The sequence below is a fragment of the Paralichthys olivaceus genome, chromosome 19 (assembly GCF_024713975.1).
Source record: "Paralichthys olivaceus isolate ysfri-2021 chromosome 19, ASM2471397v2, whole genome shotgun sequence".
Classification (NCBI taxonomy): Eukaryota; Metazoa; Chordata; class Actinopteri; order Pleuronectiformes; family Paralichthyidae; genus Paralichthys; species Paralichthys olivaceus.
This window is the reverse complement of record NC_091111.1, coordinates 6,289,386-6,307,429: the sequence shown is the minus strand read 5'-3', so window position 1 is coordinate 6,307,429 and position 18,044 is coordinate 6,289,386. Positions and strand designations below refer to the sequence as shown.

At 41.0% G+C, this 18,044-nt stretch overlaps 1 protein-coding gene across 1 annotated transcript; it reads right to left on the bottom strand.

Moving 5' to 3' along the window:
• Nucleotides 1-102: 102 nt before the first annotated feature.
• sptlc2b (serine palmitoyltransferase, long chain base subunit 2b) lies at nucleotides 103-17,934 on the bottom strand. The gene is made up of 12 exons (XM_020091883.2): nucleotides 17,664-17,934; nucleotides 14,849-15,043; nucleotides 14,270-14,424; nucleotides 13,429-13,577; nucleotides 12,613-12,737; nucleotides 11,116-11,209; nucleotides 10,372-10,477; nucleotides 8,635-8,854; nucleotides 7,708-7,834; nucleotides 3,860-3,995; nucleotides 3,593-3,722; nucleotides 103-2,347 (listed from the first exon to the last, which is right to left on the bottom strand). Exons 1-12 carry the CDS (start codon nucleotides 17,805-17,807, stop codon nucleotides 2,234-2,236), a joined length of 1,695 nt encoding a protein of 564 aa, XP_019947442.1. The 5' UTR covers nucleotides 17,808-17,934; the 3' UTR covers nucleotides 103-2,233.
• Between the last annotated feature and the right edge of the window lie 110 nt (nucleotides 17,935-18,044).

Below are 18,044 nucleotides of genomic sequence, written 5' to 3'. Positions count from 1 at the left end.
TTATATCGCCCTTTTCTCAACAATGTTACAAAGTGCAATGGCAGCTTCTAAGTAGTGTGTACAGTCTGTGTGTTGTAAATAAACACAAACCCATTCCAGGTCTTCATACTAAGAAAGTAATTTAATCTTTGCAGCAGTTTCCAACAGCATGGTCAACAAACATCATGGCTTTGCAAACTCCTCCTAGTGGTTTATCTTCAACCCAAACACAACTACCAAGGGCAAAAGCAACTGATAAGTACGTTTCCAGTGGTGACTGCAGGTCAGTCTGCAGGTAGTTGTGGTAGGTAAGCTGGAAAATTTCTCCCAGGACTTAAATTCCTCAGTTTCAGTCGGGGGAAACCTGGCTGAGAGGAACAGTCACGTTGCTGTTTGTAATTACATTTTTTTTTTTTTGCCTCCATAGACAGAAAAGAGAGGAATTGAGGATTGAGAGGAAACTTTGACAAGAAGAAAGTCTTCATGTCAGAGCACATTGCTGGAGAGTGCAAATCCACATCATAGTCACGTGTTCCACCTTTTATATTATATTCTACTTATTTAAAGGAAATGTATAATGGAGCTGTTATTCAAGCCATTTTCAATGGAAAAGAAACAACAATATTGGAATGAATCACACAATAGGGATGTACAGTAAAAGACCCCAAAACCTCAGTGAGCTCACTGTGCTGAGTTGCTCAAATGCCACAAACATCAACAAAAGCATCTCTGAGCTTGAGTTGAGTTGTTATCACTTTGCTGAACATGTGTAGGAATGGTCACATTCAGCTTTCAAACCAGGAACACTGATGCCCTGAATCACCTCAATAAAGTAACAGAGCATTAACACACATGAGCAGGATGTTTGGGGGGGGGGGGGTGACCTCACACAGAGAAGTCAGACAATACACTAAAAAACAAACAGTGCACAGTAAAAGCAGGTTGATATGGAATGATCACACATGAATTATGAGAAAACCCGACAACAGTGTGTGAAGCTTAACAAATCTCAGGGACTACGTCATCTTTGCATTTTTGATGCCTGTCAGTAGTGCTGCACTGAAGACGACGTGTAAGTAGTCAGTTAAAATACGCACCTTTCACCGGGACACATTTGGAGCTGCCTTTAAGATACATTAACACAAAAGTAAAAAATAAATAAAGCTGTCTGCATATCAGATACATTTGGGCATAGCATCTTCATACATACAGATCCTAGTTACAGCGTGTCATGGTCATGGGTGTCGACGCTGAAACGCATGAATGCACTTGAGTGAGGATGATTCAACAAAAAAAATAAAACAATCACATGAGTAGCTCATTAGCTCATAGAAATGTTAAAGACACTGGGCTCAAGTTTTTCTGAGTGCAGGTGTAAACAGTAAATAAGGCCTTAAAGAATTTTAAGAAAATAAGCAATAAAAATATTTTTTAGTCTTGCTCCATGGGATTCTTTCCCTAGTCTTTTTTCTTTTGGAACATCTGCTTTGCATTTTAAGAGAAAAGGTAGAAAATATATCTATACATACATACCTATAGACATACGTACATATACATACATATATATACATATATATGTATATACACATACATACATATATATCAATATCTATCCTTTGGTGAGGGAAAGAACCCAATATCCTCTACTCTCCATTCAAGTAAAAGTGATTAGGAAAAAGCCATCAGATAAATACATAAAAAGAATCCTGTAAAATGATGTATCTCTCTTTGAGGCTTGGGAAGCTACCCTGAAGCAAGCTCTACCAACTTTGGGATAAATAATATTTACATATATATTTTTTTTGCATCATAGAAATGGCTATGATCAGATTAACTTTCCTCAGAGTGCACAGATATGACTTCATGGTGATTTGGCTCAAGGTTGTGGTGATTATTGCACAAATAAGATACACATTCAATGTGCACAGAGGAATAAGACTGGTGTTAGACCGCTGCAGTCGCAATAAGTTAGAACTAACTTTGTGACAACGGACACAGAAAGATACGGGTGATATTGGTTGTCCTCTGTTAAGGGTGAGGAAGCAGGGCAGGTACACCAGGGGTGCCTATGTGCAGGTTTGAAAACTGGCTGCAGCAGAGTGGAGACTTTGGTTCTGGTGAGTCCTCGAGAGTCAGAAGAAATGTAGAGACGTGTGGTGGAGAGCGTGGTTTAGAGGACAATATCGGACAGGAAAAGGTAAAGTAAGGGAAAGGGGGAGAATTTGGGAAGGAGGGCTGGAGGGCATGATGGGACTCAATCCTGCAGAAGGCTCTCCTCAGACATCCACCCCAGAGAGGGAAGCAGCTGCTCTCGCCTGGAGTACTTGATCTGCAGCAGGTCACCCACTTCACTGATGGCCTCCAACGCCTGGGACAGGAAGAAGAAGATTATTAATCCGAATCAAAAGAGACGTCATTTACATCTATTAAATTAGTAGAGATAGCCAGATATACAGCAGATAATAAAGAACCATACATCTTTAGAGGGGATTTCTTAGTAAAAAGTAATAAACCTTAATCACACTTGATTTTAAATCATTCAACCTGTCAGAGAGGCGAAGGAGAGGGGGCTTCGAAAAGCAAAGGTGAACAGAAGGCTCCCTGTGTGAACCACAACTAAGCACAAACTCCTCCACTTCTTTCCACAAGAGACTGTATCAGTGTTGCAGCACTGCAGGACACCTGGAAACAATTTACCTTCCTGACCTTTTTTCTGATTCCGTGGTTTGAGAAATAGCGAGGGCTGGCTTTTCCAAAGACGAGAGGGAAAAAGCGGCTCCTCGCAGCGCTCTACAAAGACAGGCTGATGCCCTTTAAATGGACTATTACAAACAGTGTTGACATACTCTGCAGTAAGATGAATGAAGTGTCTTTGGAGAGACAGAACAGCTCGAATTAAAGTCTCTGACTGAGCCACGCTGTAATACTTAGAGACAGCTTGGCCTTCCAAGTTCCCTCTTAATAAAGGACATATTGGGGGCCTTTAATATTCAACACACACAAACAGACACACAGACACACACTGACAGTCAGCAGCCACACAGGAAGATCTGGTTGATTAAAAGCTAAGAAAAGCCTACTGCATGCTTGGATCCACAAACACCCACAGGTCCAAACAAACTCCTATATCATACTGAGGATAAAATGAAGTCTTCAGCAATAAACTAGATCCAGTGGTGAGGACCAACAACAGATGGATCTTTCTCTTTGCAGTTTGACAGCGTTCAACAAAAAATGTAATAGCTTTTGTCCCGGATTGTCAAGGAAATCGTATTTACAGTTTTGGAGCATGTTCTAATATAAAGAAAACGTTCATTCAAGAAGGTAACTAACATGTTAAATTAGGTTTTTAAGCCAATGTTTCCACATCTATAAAATCTGTTGTGTTTCTCCTGCTACTGGAAAGTATTCACACCAGTTTAGAGTAAACAGGGTCCTTCTTGCCATCTAAAAACATCTAAGAAAAGCCTCTGATAGCAGAAAATCAAAGGCAAAATGGCAAGAGAATACCATCAAGGTTATTGATTTTTATGCAACACTTAAAATAAATATGGACATGCTCATATTTTCGATTTATTAAGTGTTTCAGACAGTGATTTATTGGAGGACTTACTGTGTCGAGCATCTCTCTGGTATGAGCAGCTGAAACGCAGAAGCGTGCCCTCGACTCGATGATGGGTGTTGCTGGGAATCCGACCACCACTGTGCCGATGTTCCTCTTCAACATCTCCCGACCAAATGCCCTGCAAAGCAATAGCGACATTAGACACAGGGCAACATAGTCCAAAATGAACTCTTATCTATCACTAAGTGAAAAACTGAAATTGTGAAGTCAAATGATGAGTATAGATCAAATAACATGAGGTGAAAGGCAGCCTACCCGATTTTGGCAGGCATGTATAGCATCATAGGTACGACGGGCGAGTCATCGTTTCCGTAGATGATGAAGCCTATGTCACGCAGTTTCCTGCGGAAGTAGGTGGTGTTCTGTGAGAGCTGCCTGAGGCGATCAGCACCTGGAAAAGACAGAAACACACAGAAAGTTGAATTTTGGAACTGGATTTAACAACACAGGCATGAGCTTGTTCGAAAAGTTACTGTTACTCAGAGCCAGCCTGCTGGGCAGTTAGCGGAAATTATACAGTTATTAATTACTGAGTTTATCAGGATTAAGGTTTTACTGTACTGTCAGGCTTTGTCTACGCTACTGCAGATATCTTTCCCCCCGAATCAAAAGTAAAACAAACATGCCGCGCCAGTAGATGGTAATAAAGTTTACATCTATGATCCGTCAAATACCAGAGAAGAACGAACGCTGTTGTCGAAATAATAATATTGGGCAAGGTAGATGCCTGTTAATGCTGCTGATGTGGTGCAGTGATGCTAAATTTATCTGCAAACGTGTAATTAGATCCAGCAGTGCTAACCAAACGTAAAGAAAACCAGCAAACAGGCGCCAATTGTTGTTGTTCTGGTGCATTCTCATTTCACTAAGCAACAGAGGGAATGCACAAAGTAAGCTGTGACCTCATTGTTTCCCAAGCGCTCTGTTCTACATGTACACAAGGATACACAGAAAGTGAAGTTTTTAAAACTCTGCACGATGGGAGGTGATTGTAAAAATCTGTTTTAGTGACTTAAATCAAATTTTGCTTTTGAAAGGTTCGTTTTGCAAAATATCCACATTAGTGTGGACAGTGCTTCAATGTACATCATGTATGAAGACTTAAGACTCTTCTGGTTCAATCATAAACCTAAAACATTTATTTTACATCTATTTATTTAATTTTTCCCCCAATTTTCTGCTGCATGTACAAAACCACAGTGACCTCTCACATACGTTTTCACTTAATGGGCTCGATTTCATCTCATCGTCATCAACATTTTGTCACAAACACATGTGGGCAGATCCATTAAACAGCAGCAACTATTCTTCTACTTTCAAGCTTCATAAAATTCAATCATCAGCTCTTGTTCAGAGGCCAAGTGAAGGAAATAACATCTCTCTCTCTCTCTCTCTCAATGACTTTTCCGTCATCTCTGTTTTCTGGATTCCTCTATTTAGTTTGCTCTTTAACTGCAGAAAATGAACATCCGACAGCACGAGCCAAAGTTAGTTATACACTGAGCGGAGGTAGAGTCAAAAGTCAGTGTGAATGAGCCACGTCCCGCTCCAGTAACAAAACCATGTCAGAAAATAAAGTGCAGGAAACTACAGGACACTCTGTTATGTTATATGTATATTTGGAGAAAGCACGACATAATTCGCCTTTTAAAACAACCAGGATTCTTAAAGTCTGAGGTCAAGGGGCTGAAACTACACAGGTATCAATCATCACGGGTCGGTCTGACAGAATATTGTGGATTCACTCACTGAATCCCTCAGGCCAAGCCTCCACAGACAGCTTCTTAACCCAACAAATAACCATAGCGCACGAAGCGCCAACAGCAACACACATCTGCCTGGCTGTGCTGAATAACAGAGCAGAACCATCACAGCTTCAAAGAGCGGGCGAGACACAACAAAGTCTGACATTATATTTATCCAGACATTTTTCTGTTCACAGACAAAGAATCCCAAACTATTTCTCAGTACAGAGTGATCAGTTGGCCAAAACCTGGAGAGTCGGATATTCAGACATTTTTATATCAAAATGTATTAGCATTCTTGTTGTTATGAAAAACTTATCCAGTCATGTACCCTCATGCCCCTTCCCCATATCTGATTGATTTGAGCTTCAAAAACAAAATGTCCATTTTAATGTAGGCCGGTGCCAGGAACCACGAGCGGCAGCTCGAATGCAGCAACAAACCGTTGCTCAGCTGTCACTTTGACTTCATGTCAGTGTCTGCGTCTTCAAAAGGCTTGAATTTCAAACAGTGACGGGGCTGCAACCAATCACACTACCATTGTTAGTCTTCTACAAGGAAAACATGTCAAGCTGGGATACGCTGCAAGGTCAGCCAGTCTGGAGAGAGAGCTGATGTTGCTGTGGGAAGGCTGTAACTAAAAAGAACCTTCCAGGTGTATTCCTGTTCCTTATGGCTGAATGACTGGGAGAGCTATGTAATCTGATCTCATATTAGCATGTTAAGGGAATCAATCAAGCCCTCTAAAAGAGGTGCCGCCCTGCAAGAAAAACAAGCCCTGGTGATCTGCTTGTGTGTGTAGGACATGAGTCTACAGCGTTTGTTCTGTACCCTGAGGACCATGCTGCTTTATCCCCAGCATGAACGTATAGAAGCACAGAGAAACTGAGAAAAGCACATCTGAAAGCCATAAAGGGAAATGGTAGAGGAGTCAGCGTGCAGCCAGTTCAAGACCTTTCATCAGACTGGCCTGAATCAGAAAGAAGCTAGGAACCAAGTATGCTGCAACCTACTGGCAAAGGGTTTTAACTACAAGGGGGAAAACATTTACTCCAGTCAGTGTATGTTGAACAAAATGTAGGACAGAATGCGCAGCTTCTAAAGAATAATAAATCTGCTTTCCATGTGTGAGCTTTCTACAGCTGAATATGGTCCAATGCTGCTTTTACCTACAGCAAGTTGGTGTTTACTGTGTAATATTTAACATTATTTAATATATTTATTATTGTGCTGCTGCACTGCATTTAATTATTACTTTTAAAACTTACTTTCTCTCAGCACCTCCCAAATCTCACAGACTTCCAGCATCCCTGCCGACCACTTATCAGCTTCTAAAAGCTTCACATCCTAAATGGATAAGACAGGAGTTGCTGGAAGAGAGACATCCTAATATGCAAAACCATGCGCTAGAAATTAAACTATATTAAACTAATACTGTATTTTACTGATCCTAAAAACCACAATATATAATAAGCAATATTTTTCCTAATTAAAACAGTAACATTGAGAAAATACCAACTGTCACTGCAGCCATCTTGAAAAATAAGATCATGTGACAAAACAGGAAGTGATGAGAGATGAACTTTGCATCGCACTCTACATGCTCAACCCTGTAGCAGTGAGTTTGATACGGCTGTGTATCAAAGCTTTATTTACTGGTGAATAATTGCCAGTTTGCCACTGATAGTGGCCTTTATCACACATGGAAATAAAACATATTAAAGGTTAATAAGTACTCAGCATGAAGGAGTCAAAGTACAAACACTGCTGAAGTTGATGGGAGTTGAAAGAAAGATTACAACAGTAATAAATGTCTGACAGATCTATACTGCCATCTTGTGGTCATGTCTATAAACACAGTTAAATCCCAAACTCTAGTGACTCTGAAACATTTAGTTGCTGCTGCGACTGCAGGAGAAAATGGAAGGAAGAAACCTCACAAAGAAGAAGTTCAGCAGTCCAACATGTAGTAATCACAACACAGTATGAACTTTGATTTGGCATCAGGTGCTTGACCAAACATTAGATTTACAAATCTGTGGTACGTTCAGCATAGAATGACAAACTAAAGCTCTTGGGAAACCACATGCAAATGATATGTTTAGTGTCATTTTCTAGGACCTAGTCAAGTCAAAGTGTATTTACATGGCAACTTTAAAATAACTAACACTGACCTACAGGAGTAAAAAAATTAAAATAAAAGAATTACAAAGAAGAAGAGAAAAAAACTAATAATACAACCGCAATAAAACTTAATAGATAAAATCAAGGTCTCAAATTTTAAAACCATTGAGATGTGGGTCTTAATCAATGATTTAAAATGTACTCATATGAATAGATGAACTGTTCCAGACATACCTAGTGTGGTCCCATCCTCTCCCATGATGATCTTCATAGAAGTGATTATTTGCTGGACCACGGGGGAGGACATGGAGGTGGCATACAGGGCGCTGTGAGAATAGCCCCGCAGGTAGTCGATAAGCTCCTATCAGAGAATAATGACATTGTTGGCAAGTGACAACAGCGACATGATACAGGACCCAAAAAAAGGAAGTGAGGAGATCACTGGTCTACCACACTGATGTATAAAACTAGTAGGTATCATTATAATACAATTCTGATGGATACAACAGTGTGATCTAAGAATTTTAAAAACGATAATGTCTTTACATAAGGCTTTAAATCATTAGTACAGGTACGTAAAACATTATTTATAATATATCAATACTAAATTGCTTCTTAAAGACATAATGTCACCAGGTATGAAGTAATGTAAAGTCATTAAGGCTACTTGTTTGTGATGGTAAATAGAACTATGTTGTTAAATGTTTTTTCTGTGGTTTAGAGAAATTTTAGAATATAGGACAAGATGGTGAATATCCCTGGTCCTGTAAGAATGTGTACTAATGTGTCACAGTGAGCACTATCTGTTTTTGTGTTGCATAAGGTGGAGTTCAATCTAGTGTATTTTTGCTTTGTGGTGATATTATTTTAAACTCAACTGAAGCAGCACATGGTTTCAGATGTGTTTGCAGTTTCACTCTGAGAGTTCACACTGAGCCCAATTCTTTTCAGAGAATCAGGAAGTTAAATGTCCCATTGCTGGTAAACAATTGACCAACACCAATACTGAATGACACACCATGTGTTGGGTTTCATCAGTCTGGGAATTTGCTCACGTCACAAAACAGGATGACTATTTGCTCCAGCTATTATATCTTCCCTTACGACAGAGGAGGCTTCATGTTCAACTGATAGGCTTTGAAGTCTCATGTGTTCACTCACCTTTTTGCCTCCGATGTATCCACCGGCAGCACCAAAGCTCTTAGTGAATGTTCCCATCATGATGTCCACATCTTTGGGATCCAGGCCAAAGTAGTCCACCACTCCCCTGCCGTTAGGTCCTAGGGCCCCAATGCTGTGGGCCTCATCCAGGTACAGATAGGCCTTGTAGCGCTTCTTCAGAGCAATGACCTCTGGCAGACGCACTATGGACCCCTCCATACTTTAGGATAAAAACACGAAAGATAATTATTAACCCATTATAAAAAGCTCCAAAGGCGCTTTAAGGTACAGTATTCAATCCCCTTGGTTCGACAAATTGCGTATATTTTAAATAAAAATAGCATGACTTTCTTAAAAAAAGACATATTTATTAGACCTGAATACTTTTTGAAGCCACTGTTAAAAAAGGTTTTTGAATAACCTTTCCCTCTACAATACACTAATCTGAGACTGATATCTACAATCTACTCCAAACACCACACAGCTGCAGTGTAACAGAGGGAGCATGCCAGCATCTGACCCTGTAGACAATTACTTGGCTGTGCATGTGTGGCTGTCAATGTGTGTGCCAGCACTGTCTATTTTCGCAGTTGTACCAATTGGTTAGAAAATCCCAGTGGAAATGAAACTCCATTAACAAAGCATTACTAAAGGGCATTGATTATGTCAGGCAGCCTAGCTGAGAACTGTATTGATCAACACGATTGATTGCCTTTATAGTAAGTACTCTTCAAAGAACAAGGAATATATTATCGTAAAAAGGAGAGCTAACACGCTGCCAGAACACAGATGTATTGTAAGTGGCTTTTGTCATTTTCTTGAAACTTTCCTTCCAGCCCCCAAGCAGGACCATGTCTGGAAACCTAAGTGAGTGGGCATGTTGATGACATTTCTACCATGCAACAGACCAAAACTGGATGAATTCAAAAATATTAGAATAAAAAAAAGAGGTGTAGAGAGAGATGTAAAATTGGAAAGACAATGAGATTTGAGGTCCTTTGTGATAAGGGCCGATACCATTGTCAATGTGCTGTGAACAAAAACACTTGACTTGAATACTCTGGACATTTTCCTGTTGACAATCTCTTACTGCATTCTTCATATGTGAAAGGAAACTGCAGAAAAATGTCCAGAGCCAATTTTCTGTCTGAAAACAGCATTGGTACTATTCATATTTTGTAAAAATGTCTTTGTATAATATGTTTTTAGACATGCTTCAGTGTAACATCAACAACAATCAATGTAGACATTTGTTCTTACACTAAACTGCTGAAAGAATTCTTCACTTAAAAACGTCCTCCAGTGTTTTACTGCTGCAGAAGTGAAGACGGAGTCAAGTTCTCGTCATAAATAGAAGCCTTTGAATGTATGGGTGATTTGTACTGTGGTGTTAAATAAGTCACAATTCTGCTTTTTGTATGCATCATGGGTGAATACTATACACTACTGTTGAGTAAATGAACCAGTCAAACTAAATAAAGATAAATGAGTCTTCACCCTGAAAGCTGTGGGTGTCAAGTGACTGGCAGTAAACACAAGTGTAGTGTGACACAGATGTGACATAATGATATTCACAGTGAAATAAAGCAGAAATAAAACTTAATTAGCTGAGTTAGAGTAGATTTTATGGTAGTAAATTATCCAGCTTGGGCAATTTAAGACTGACTGTTATTGTGAGTAAGAGTGCGGCTGAGTACTATAGAGAAGTGTGAGCTGCCGGACAAAAATGATTTATACCTGTATATTCCCTCCACCACAATGAGGATTTTCTTCCAGGGTCGGTGGGTTCTCGGCTGCCCGTGTGCGATGGCGTCTCTCAGCAGCTTCTCCAGGCTTTGCATGTCTGCAATACAGAGACGTGTCTGAATAAAAGACGTTTTCACACAGGTTTTAAGTTACTCATGAAAGACTAGAGAGTAAGTTGTCAGCTAAGGATAGATTTAATTCCTCTAAGGTAACACGAGATCTTTTGTTAACTAATAGATGAGAGTCAATATTTTATGATTGCAACCCTTTGAAGCATCGTCTGCTTCCTGAGAAGCCTGGTTCCTGGTTACTGACAGTTAGTTTGGATATGTCAGGATGTGTGTTTGTGTGTGTGTGTGTGTGTGTGTGTGTGTGTGTGTGTGTGTGTGTGTGTGTGTGTGTGTGTGTGTGTGTGTGTGTGTGTGTGTGTGTGTGTGTGTGTGTGTGTTGTGGTGAATTAATGTAGAATTGCAGAAGTAGAGGAGTTAAATAAGTGAACAACTGCAGTAAAAACAAATGAGCATTGAGTGAGACAACTTGCTGAAAGATGCACACACCTATTTACTTTCCAGCTGAGTAAAGCAGATTAAGCTAATTACTGTCTAACTGTCGGAAAATCCATTGTAGACACTTTAATCCTATACATCTGCGTTACTGCAAGCTATGGGTGTGCCCCAAGTCACGGTTCTCTCTAGCTGATCTCATGAAAGATGCTTAATATCGGAGATCACTCACTGTTGTGTTTGAAGACCCGAATTGTAGAGCCAGACAGACGGGCTCCCAGCACCAGTGACGCGTGATTCAGCTCGTCACTCAGGATGAGACAACCCTAAAACAAGACAAAAAAGGTTCAGTGTGTGGAATGTTTTGAAGTTTTTTTAAACTGGTGATGGAATTCCAATGCAACAGTTACAATCAAACCACAAATTGCAAAATTGTAATGCACACCAGGAGCTCACATACTTTTTAGTGTTGAGCAATGACTCATATTTTGTCATTATTATGGGATGCCTGTAGATTACTGCTGTGTATAGACCGATTCTTATAATAGGAGAATTGTTGATTCTCATTCCGACCCTATTACCTTGCACGCAGAGTATTGTTTTCAGCTCTGTCTATGTAAGTGTGCTTGCAAAATAACTCAAAAATGCAGGGATTTTTTTTTTTAACTGAACTTTGGTGTGAATATTACTTGGGTGTGTCTCCATCAGTTAGGACGGGCGTGGGAAACGACTCCCAATCGAAACTGTCTGCTTCTTGTGTGAACTTGCACAGTAAAAGCGGTTTCTCGAGTTTATGCTGCATCTTGTCTTGATGCCAAAGAAAATCTTTATGCATGACCTATGCCGCGGGTAGGATTTTAACTAATAAGAACTTTACTAAATGGTAACAGAATAAGATATGTTAATAACAATAAAAACAAACAGGATTCTTTTTAAAGCTTCCCATAAACACAGGATTCTGATGCATATCCACATGCTTTATTCAAAAGCAAGAAAATATAATAACAGGATGAGATTTTTTTTCAGTGCATCATAAATAAGCCAACACACCCACACACTTACACAGGTCCCTTCCTCTGGTCAATGAATAAATGAGCTTGTTACACAACACACAAATATGCCTTGACATAAGGATGTGAGTTAGCAGGAAAGCGACAGGCACAGTTCTGAATTAATGAACTGTGCATGAGACGTTTACTGTTGCACTGAAAGTCTCCCTCTTTCCACTGACATTTCTTTTTTGTATTCCACTCATGTTGGTGTCAGGAAATGTGTTGTTTGACTCACAAGGTACACATGCCTGTCAGCTTGGCTTTCTACTTCCTGTTCAAGCAACACTGGACGTGGAAGAGAGGCACATGTTAAGACGCAAGTAAGGACAGGCACATGTGATTTGCGGGGGTTAGAACAACAGCGACTGGGATGGGCCAAGTAGCAGACTCCGACCTCCTGTACTCTGAGTGTTTTGAAAACTTTGGGCGGAAACAAGTGTGTTGTGGAACAGTCTGACCCTTCAAGTTTGGCAGTACATCTGAAAATGTAGCTTGTTTTCACTTTACGCAGGAAACTGGATTTTTCCTGAACAGTAAAACTGATAAAGTCACTTCCTTACAGTTCCTGTACAGGTATAAGGGTTATGGTGACTGAAAAGACGCAAAGAAAATGTTTAAATCAAATCAAGAGGAGTATCATGTTCTCGGCAGAACAAAAAGGGGATGAAATTCCGTACCTTTCCAGTGAGAGCAGGAATGTTCATGGAGTTGGTCGCAAAGCCCATACCAAACGCCATGGACGACTCAACACCCAGGAACCTGGCAACCAACTGCTCCAGCTCCTCATGAATGTCCAGGTTCCCTGGAAACAACATGAACTCAGTTTAACAAGTCCAAAGTAGTGTACTGCAACTCACAGAGTTGAGTGCCTATGTTTAAAGCTAGAGTTTGTACCACTGGAAAAGCTAGCAAGAGAAGGCTGCATGTTGAAAATCTGCTACTGATACATCCTACCCCCCAACCCATCCCTAACTTCTGGCTATCGTCTCTGCTTCAGTGTGGTACAGTATGTCTCTCCGTCTCCCTGCCTTGTGAAGACTTCGTCATCTGCAGCAAGAGTAAGATGCAGACGTGCAGGTTGATTTATGAAATGAGTGGTGTGCTTATTAGAGTCATGTGAGGCTGTTGGGATGTGAAGAGGATTTCAACGAATAAGATTTAAACAAATTCAGAAACAACTTGCCAACACTACATTTAAATGACAATTGTTTTCTTATACCTGTCAAAGATATACCTGTGAAGTCAGTCTACTTTCTTTTAACTGAAATACAATATTAACCCCAGCTTTCCTTTTGCTAAAGATAATACTGAACATAATCAGTGGAAGTGGGTGTTGAACCACCTGAGCTTTTTTAAGGAAGTCCACTTGATTCCTCATGGCTTAAGAGTTTCATTTTTTTAAATGAAAGCAGCCTCAGATGAGGACATACAATGACATATCCGCCTAGAAACCAAATCTTGTGCCTTTCAAAAGATTTGATTTTGACCCTTACCCATTTCACAGCGAGTACTGCCCACTCCAACTCCATACTTTTGTGTGGCTTCAATAGCAGCATCGGCGCAAGCACCAGTGTTTTCAGCGAAGCCGAGGTAATTGTATGAGCCCATGTTGATGACGTCTTTCACCACTTTGCCCGTGTGCCTGAAGGAGACAGAGAGTTAGACAGAGAACAGGTACCATGACTTTACTTTAAAAGTTCAACACTGTGACCTTGTCTATGCTGTTTGCTTGATAATAATTTCCAGCTCAGTGTTGTCCTTTAACTGCCGCTGTTATCATGCACCGTGATAACATACTATATTTTATTGTCCCAGGGACAAAGTCAAGCATGGATCAAAAGCTGTGCATATTATACAAATGAGATAACTATGAAAGGTATAACACGAGCACATTCACTTACAAGACAGAATAACCTATTTTGCCATCTTTAAGAAAGTGAAAAAAATCCTGGATCATCTCCGAAATTTAATAGGTTCTTTTTTTGGTCATCCACACAATATAATGGGAATTGAGTTGAGTGTTTTTTGCGTAATGCTGCTAAGTAACAAACACTGAACACAATTGTATTGATACTAAATCATACTACTAACATTTGTAGAGGGCTGCAAGTTCCACCCTGATTTATGGTAGTGGGTAGTGTTTCAGTTCAGAGCCACGTGACAGAAATTAGTGCTTTCAACACAACCACCTATATCACTTATATCCCTCAAGATATCATAAATACGATGAGTCAAAAGCCCACACCTGTGAAACAACCTCCACAGACAACGCCTTGCACATGTACACACTCAAACTCAACTACACATACTCAAAACCACAAGGCAGCAACTTACTCAAAGGTCCAATTGTAGTCGTGGGAAACCCTCTCCACCAGGTCCATCTTGGCACCCGGGACGCTACAGATGGGTCGGTTCCAGTTGTCTCGGATCCTCATGTATAAGTTCCTGGTGTAAAAGTTCTCAAAGTCCTGATAGAGTGGGACAAAATCCTGCAGAGGAGAGATGACAGAAACAGAGGTAGATAGATGATAGAAATCCGACACGAGTTGTGTGTTTGTGTGTGTCTGTGTGGGTAAAAGACTCTCAACCAGGTAATAATTAGAGACACTAGATTGTAGAATAAGAGCAGTAAAAACATATTAAAATGGTAATGAGTCCTCATTCCTAATGTCATGGTTATTTTTCAATGTGTGGGAATCAAAGAAAACAGTCACTGCTGGTGTGTATAGGTGTGAAAATGAGCATGAAAGACTGACAGTGATCGAGGCCAGACACAACTGAACATCAGATTCCCAGAGGTCGCGATGACTTTAATGTTTCTGTCAATAAATTAGTCAGGAACTGCTTAAAATTCATTTGGTTTTTAAATCATCCTCTGTATGCAGAAGGATTTCAATGTAAATATTTATCCACCTTCTGCTCCTCTCTCTCCCGGGCCACGTGGCACTTCTCAATGTTCCAATGGCGGAGGAAGTCTCTGAGGTAGCCGAAGATAGTGAGGATGCCGTAGCCCATGTAGGTGAGCACGGCCACCATTAGAGGCGTCTCCTCAAACGACTCCATGAAGGGCGTCTTGTACAGGCTGGAGTTATGAGGGATATTTCGGTTCTGTGGGAAAATAAAGTAGGAGAGGCTTTGTTTACATTTCAAGTTATGATTAAAATTTGTTTTTTAGGAATTTAGCACAGCTTTTATCAGAGCAAGACCACGTTTTTACAAACAAATCAGAGACTAAGGAATTCAGGAACTGATTAATGCTGTAAGGAGTATAAAATAAATGTTACCTAACTCAGAACACTTCTTGTTCAAACAGGCCATTGCACCAGCTAGTAGCTCCTCCTTTAAAAGGTAATTGTTTATCTATGCTTAAAGTTTGTTAACTCATTAAATCTGCCACACTAGGCAGCCCAATAAACTTTGACAAAAAGCAGACCAGGGTAATTCAGCAAAGGCTGGGCACGCACTACATGACAGCAGGGCTGATTTGTTCAAATTGTGTTTTTCTTGGAAAGAGATTTAGAAGCCAAATAATGACTCCATAAGCACATTTATAAATGGAGGCTTTACCACGCCCAGGCCCCCATAGACCAGTGAGCAGTAAAATGAACATCAAGCCAGAGTTCTAATTCATTAATTTTTATGAATAGCAATATTGATCCTGAATAATGGGTCTGTGCGAACATTGTCACATGCTGAAGAAGTGCCACATTAAATTAAAAAAAAGAAATTTTAGCATAATTTTCATGTCTGACTGTGGTCAGGCTGTCTACAAAACCAACACTAAACAAATGAGGGCGGTCACTCATTACAGACTCTACCCCGCAGCTTAGCAACCATACCCCATGTGACCAGTCATGCTTCTCCAAGAAATAACTCAGCCAGGGAACAGGAGTGCACTGAAGTGTGTGTGTGTGTGCTTTTGAAGCCAGTCCAACAGGTCCCTCTCACGAGTTCAATAAGTCTTTAAGTCTAGTAACTATGGTTTGTGAATTGCCTCTATAGAAAAAGCACACACACCATATCGAAGCACACCACTCACAGTCTGTTGTCCTCTGATGCCAACCACAGCAGCCAAATCCAATGTTCCTGACGTCATGTTTGCTTAATATTTTATGCCTGTGTATAAACAGAGAGGCCTGTGCCATTCCTTTATTGCTGGAGAGCAAAGCCATTAACCCAGAGGAGAATCGAACCAACACAGTCCTCTGAGATCCCTGCTCTATTCACATGCTTGCTCTTTAGCAAAAGAGCTGATGATCATATTACACTGCATACACAACAATAAGGGTTTGCACATGGTGGAGGTTTCACATTAGGCCTCAAACTGAGTAAATACGGGAGTGAGTCCTCTCACATCTGAAAACTGTCGATTCAACACATGACTCGTTCTCACTAAACATTTATTGACACTATCATCACAGATTACAGAAGTTAGTGAGATCCTTTATTCCACACTGCTCAAATGTCACAACAGAATGACATGGGGCCACTTCTTGACAATAGTAGCATTCCTTATACAGTATTTACATATTGATGAATACTGTGCATTACATCCTACATGTTAGGCCAATAACACTGTTTAAAATCGAGGAATAGAAACTACCAACGTACTAGTGTAGTTCACCTGAGAGATATCCAAATTGTCAAGGGCAAAAATGAACAAAATTTTAATGTGTTATGTCATGTTGTGGTTTCAAATACTTTAGTACCTTTCTATTCCCAATTAGGACGATGGCATTACCAGCAGATATATAAAGTTCTTGCAGGATGAGAAGTAAGAGCAAATATGCACAAGAATCGAATTACTATGACAGCCACAGGATCTGGAGGTAATTGTATGAATCCAGCAAGTGTTGAAATCAACAGGAATGTGATGGTGTCAAACACGAGAGCTTGTGCTTTGTGTCATTTTGAGCGAAACACTAAGTGTGTGGAGTTTGTTTTATAAGACTGCTTCTAAGTGTTGATCTTAAACAAAGGCGTTTGTGTTAACCCCCACCAGCCACCACTACAAACAGTACACACTCTTATTTAGTGTGTGTGTGTGTGTGTGTGTGCTTCTCAGTCAACGACAGGAGGGACCACACCCTTCACAGCCTCAAGACATTCCTCTCCTGCTAAAGGGTCATGTGGAAGCAGGTCTGCTCTCCTCTCACAACACACACACACACACACACAGACAGAGCCTCTCTTGTAACCACACAACAGGGGCCTGCTCCTCTTCATACAGGACACACACATACAGGACACACACAGGAGGTGCAGAGACAACAGGGTGTCAGGTTACTACAAAAGTCACTACAGCCCTCCCTGATCAGGTGGCACTAAACAAGAAGCGGCTCTCAAGCCTGAAACAGGAAGTGTTTCAGAAACCACGTGATGAGAAACTAAAGCGTTCAAGATGAAATTCCGTGTTGCTGTTGGCAACAGCTAGCCTGAAACACTTAGCCTAGAGACAAACCACCGATGCTAGGACACAGGCTAAATACATAAATAAGCTAAACGAGGCTAACTAGTGGCGTTAAGGTTTACATGCTATCGTCACAGCGTCCACTCGTCCTCTTCCTGCTAATAAGAGTCACACGTTAATATCTGCAGTAGGAATTAACGATAGCATCTGAGCTAACTCTCGTCCCCTCAGTCAAACTAGTTTAGCACCGAGTCCCACACAGCGCCGCTTGTTTACAGCCCCCCCTCCTCCGCAGCGGGGACCGCCGGGCCTCTTTACCTTCTCCCTGGGGCGGCGATACTTCTGCGGCTGTCGGAACAAGCAGTGGCTCTTCGCGTAGCCATTTTTCCCGGGTGTTTTGCCGTTCGACGTCCGGTGACAGGCGTCCCCGTTGAACGTCTTGCTAGCGGAGCCTTCCGTCATGTTCGAACGTGGAAAATTTCACGACTGAAGCGGGCGTCGTTCACGGTGGACTCGGGGACGCGCCGCAGGAGGGAGATGCTGCGACGCCCACTCCGAGCAGCGAGAAGCACGAGCCTCCTGCCGGAAACACCCGCCCCTCCGCGTTTGTCATTGGCCGGAACGTCACTACCAAACAAAGATCTTCTATGTGTAAGAAGACTCACAACTCCACCCAAGATTGTTGATAACATCTTCACC

What these genes read in the sequence shown, in the direction of transcription:
- sptlc2b (XM_020091883.2), bottom strand. Translation starts at nt 17,807, where the DNA reads ATGACGGAAGGCTCCGCTAGCAAGACGTTCAACGGGGACGCCTGTCAC. An exon ending in TCGGGTCTTCAAACACAACA is followed by an intron (nt 10,478 to 11,115) that starts GTGAGTGATCTC and finishes TCTGTATTGCAG; the next exon opens with ACATGCAAAGCCTGGAGAAG. An exon ending in GATACATCGGAGGCAAAAAG is followed by an intron (nt 7,835 to 8,634) that starts GTGAGTGAACAC and finishes ATTCTCTGATAG; the next exon opens with GAGCTTATCGACTACCTGCG.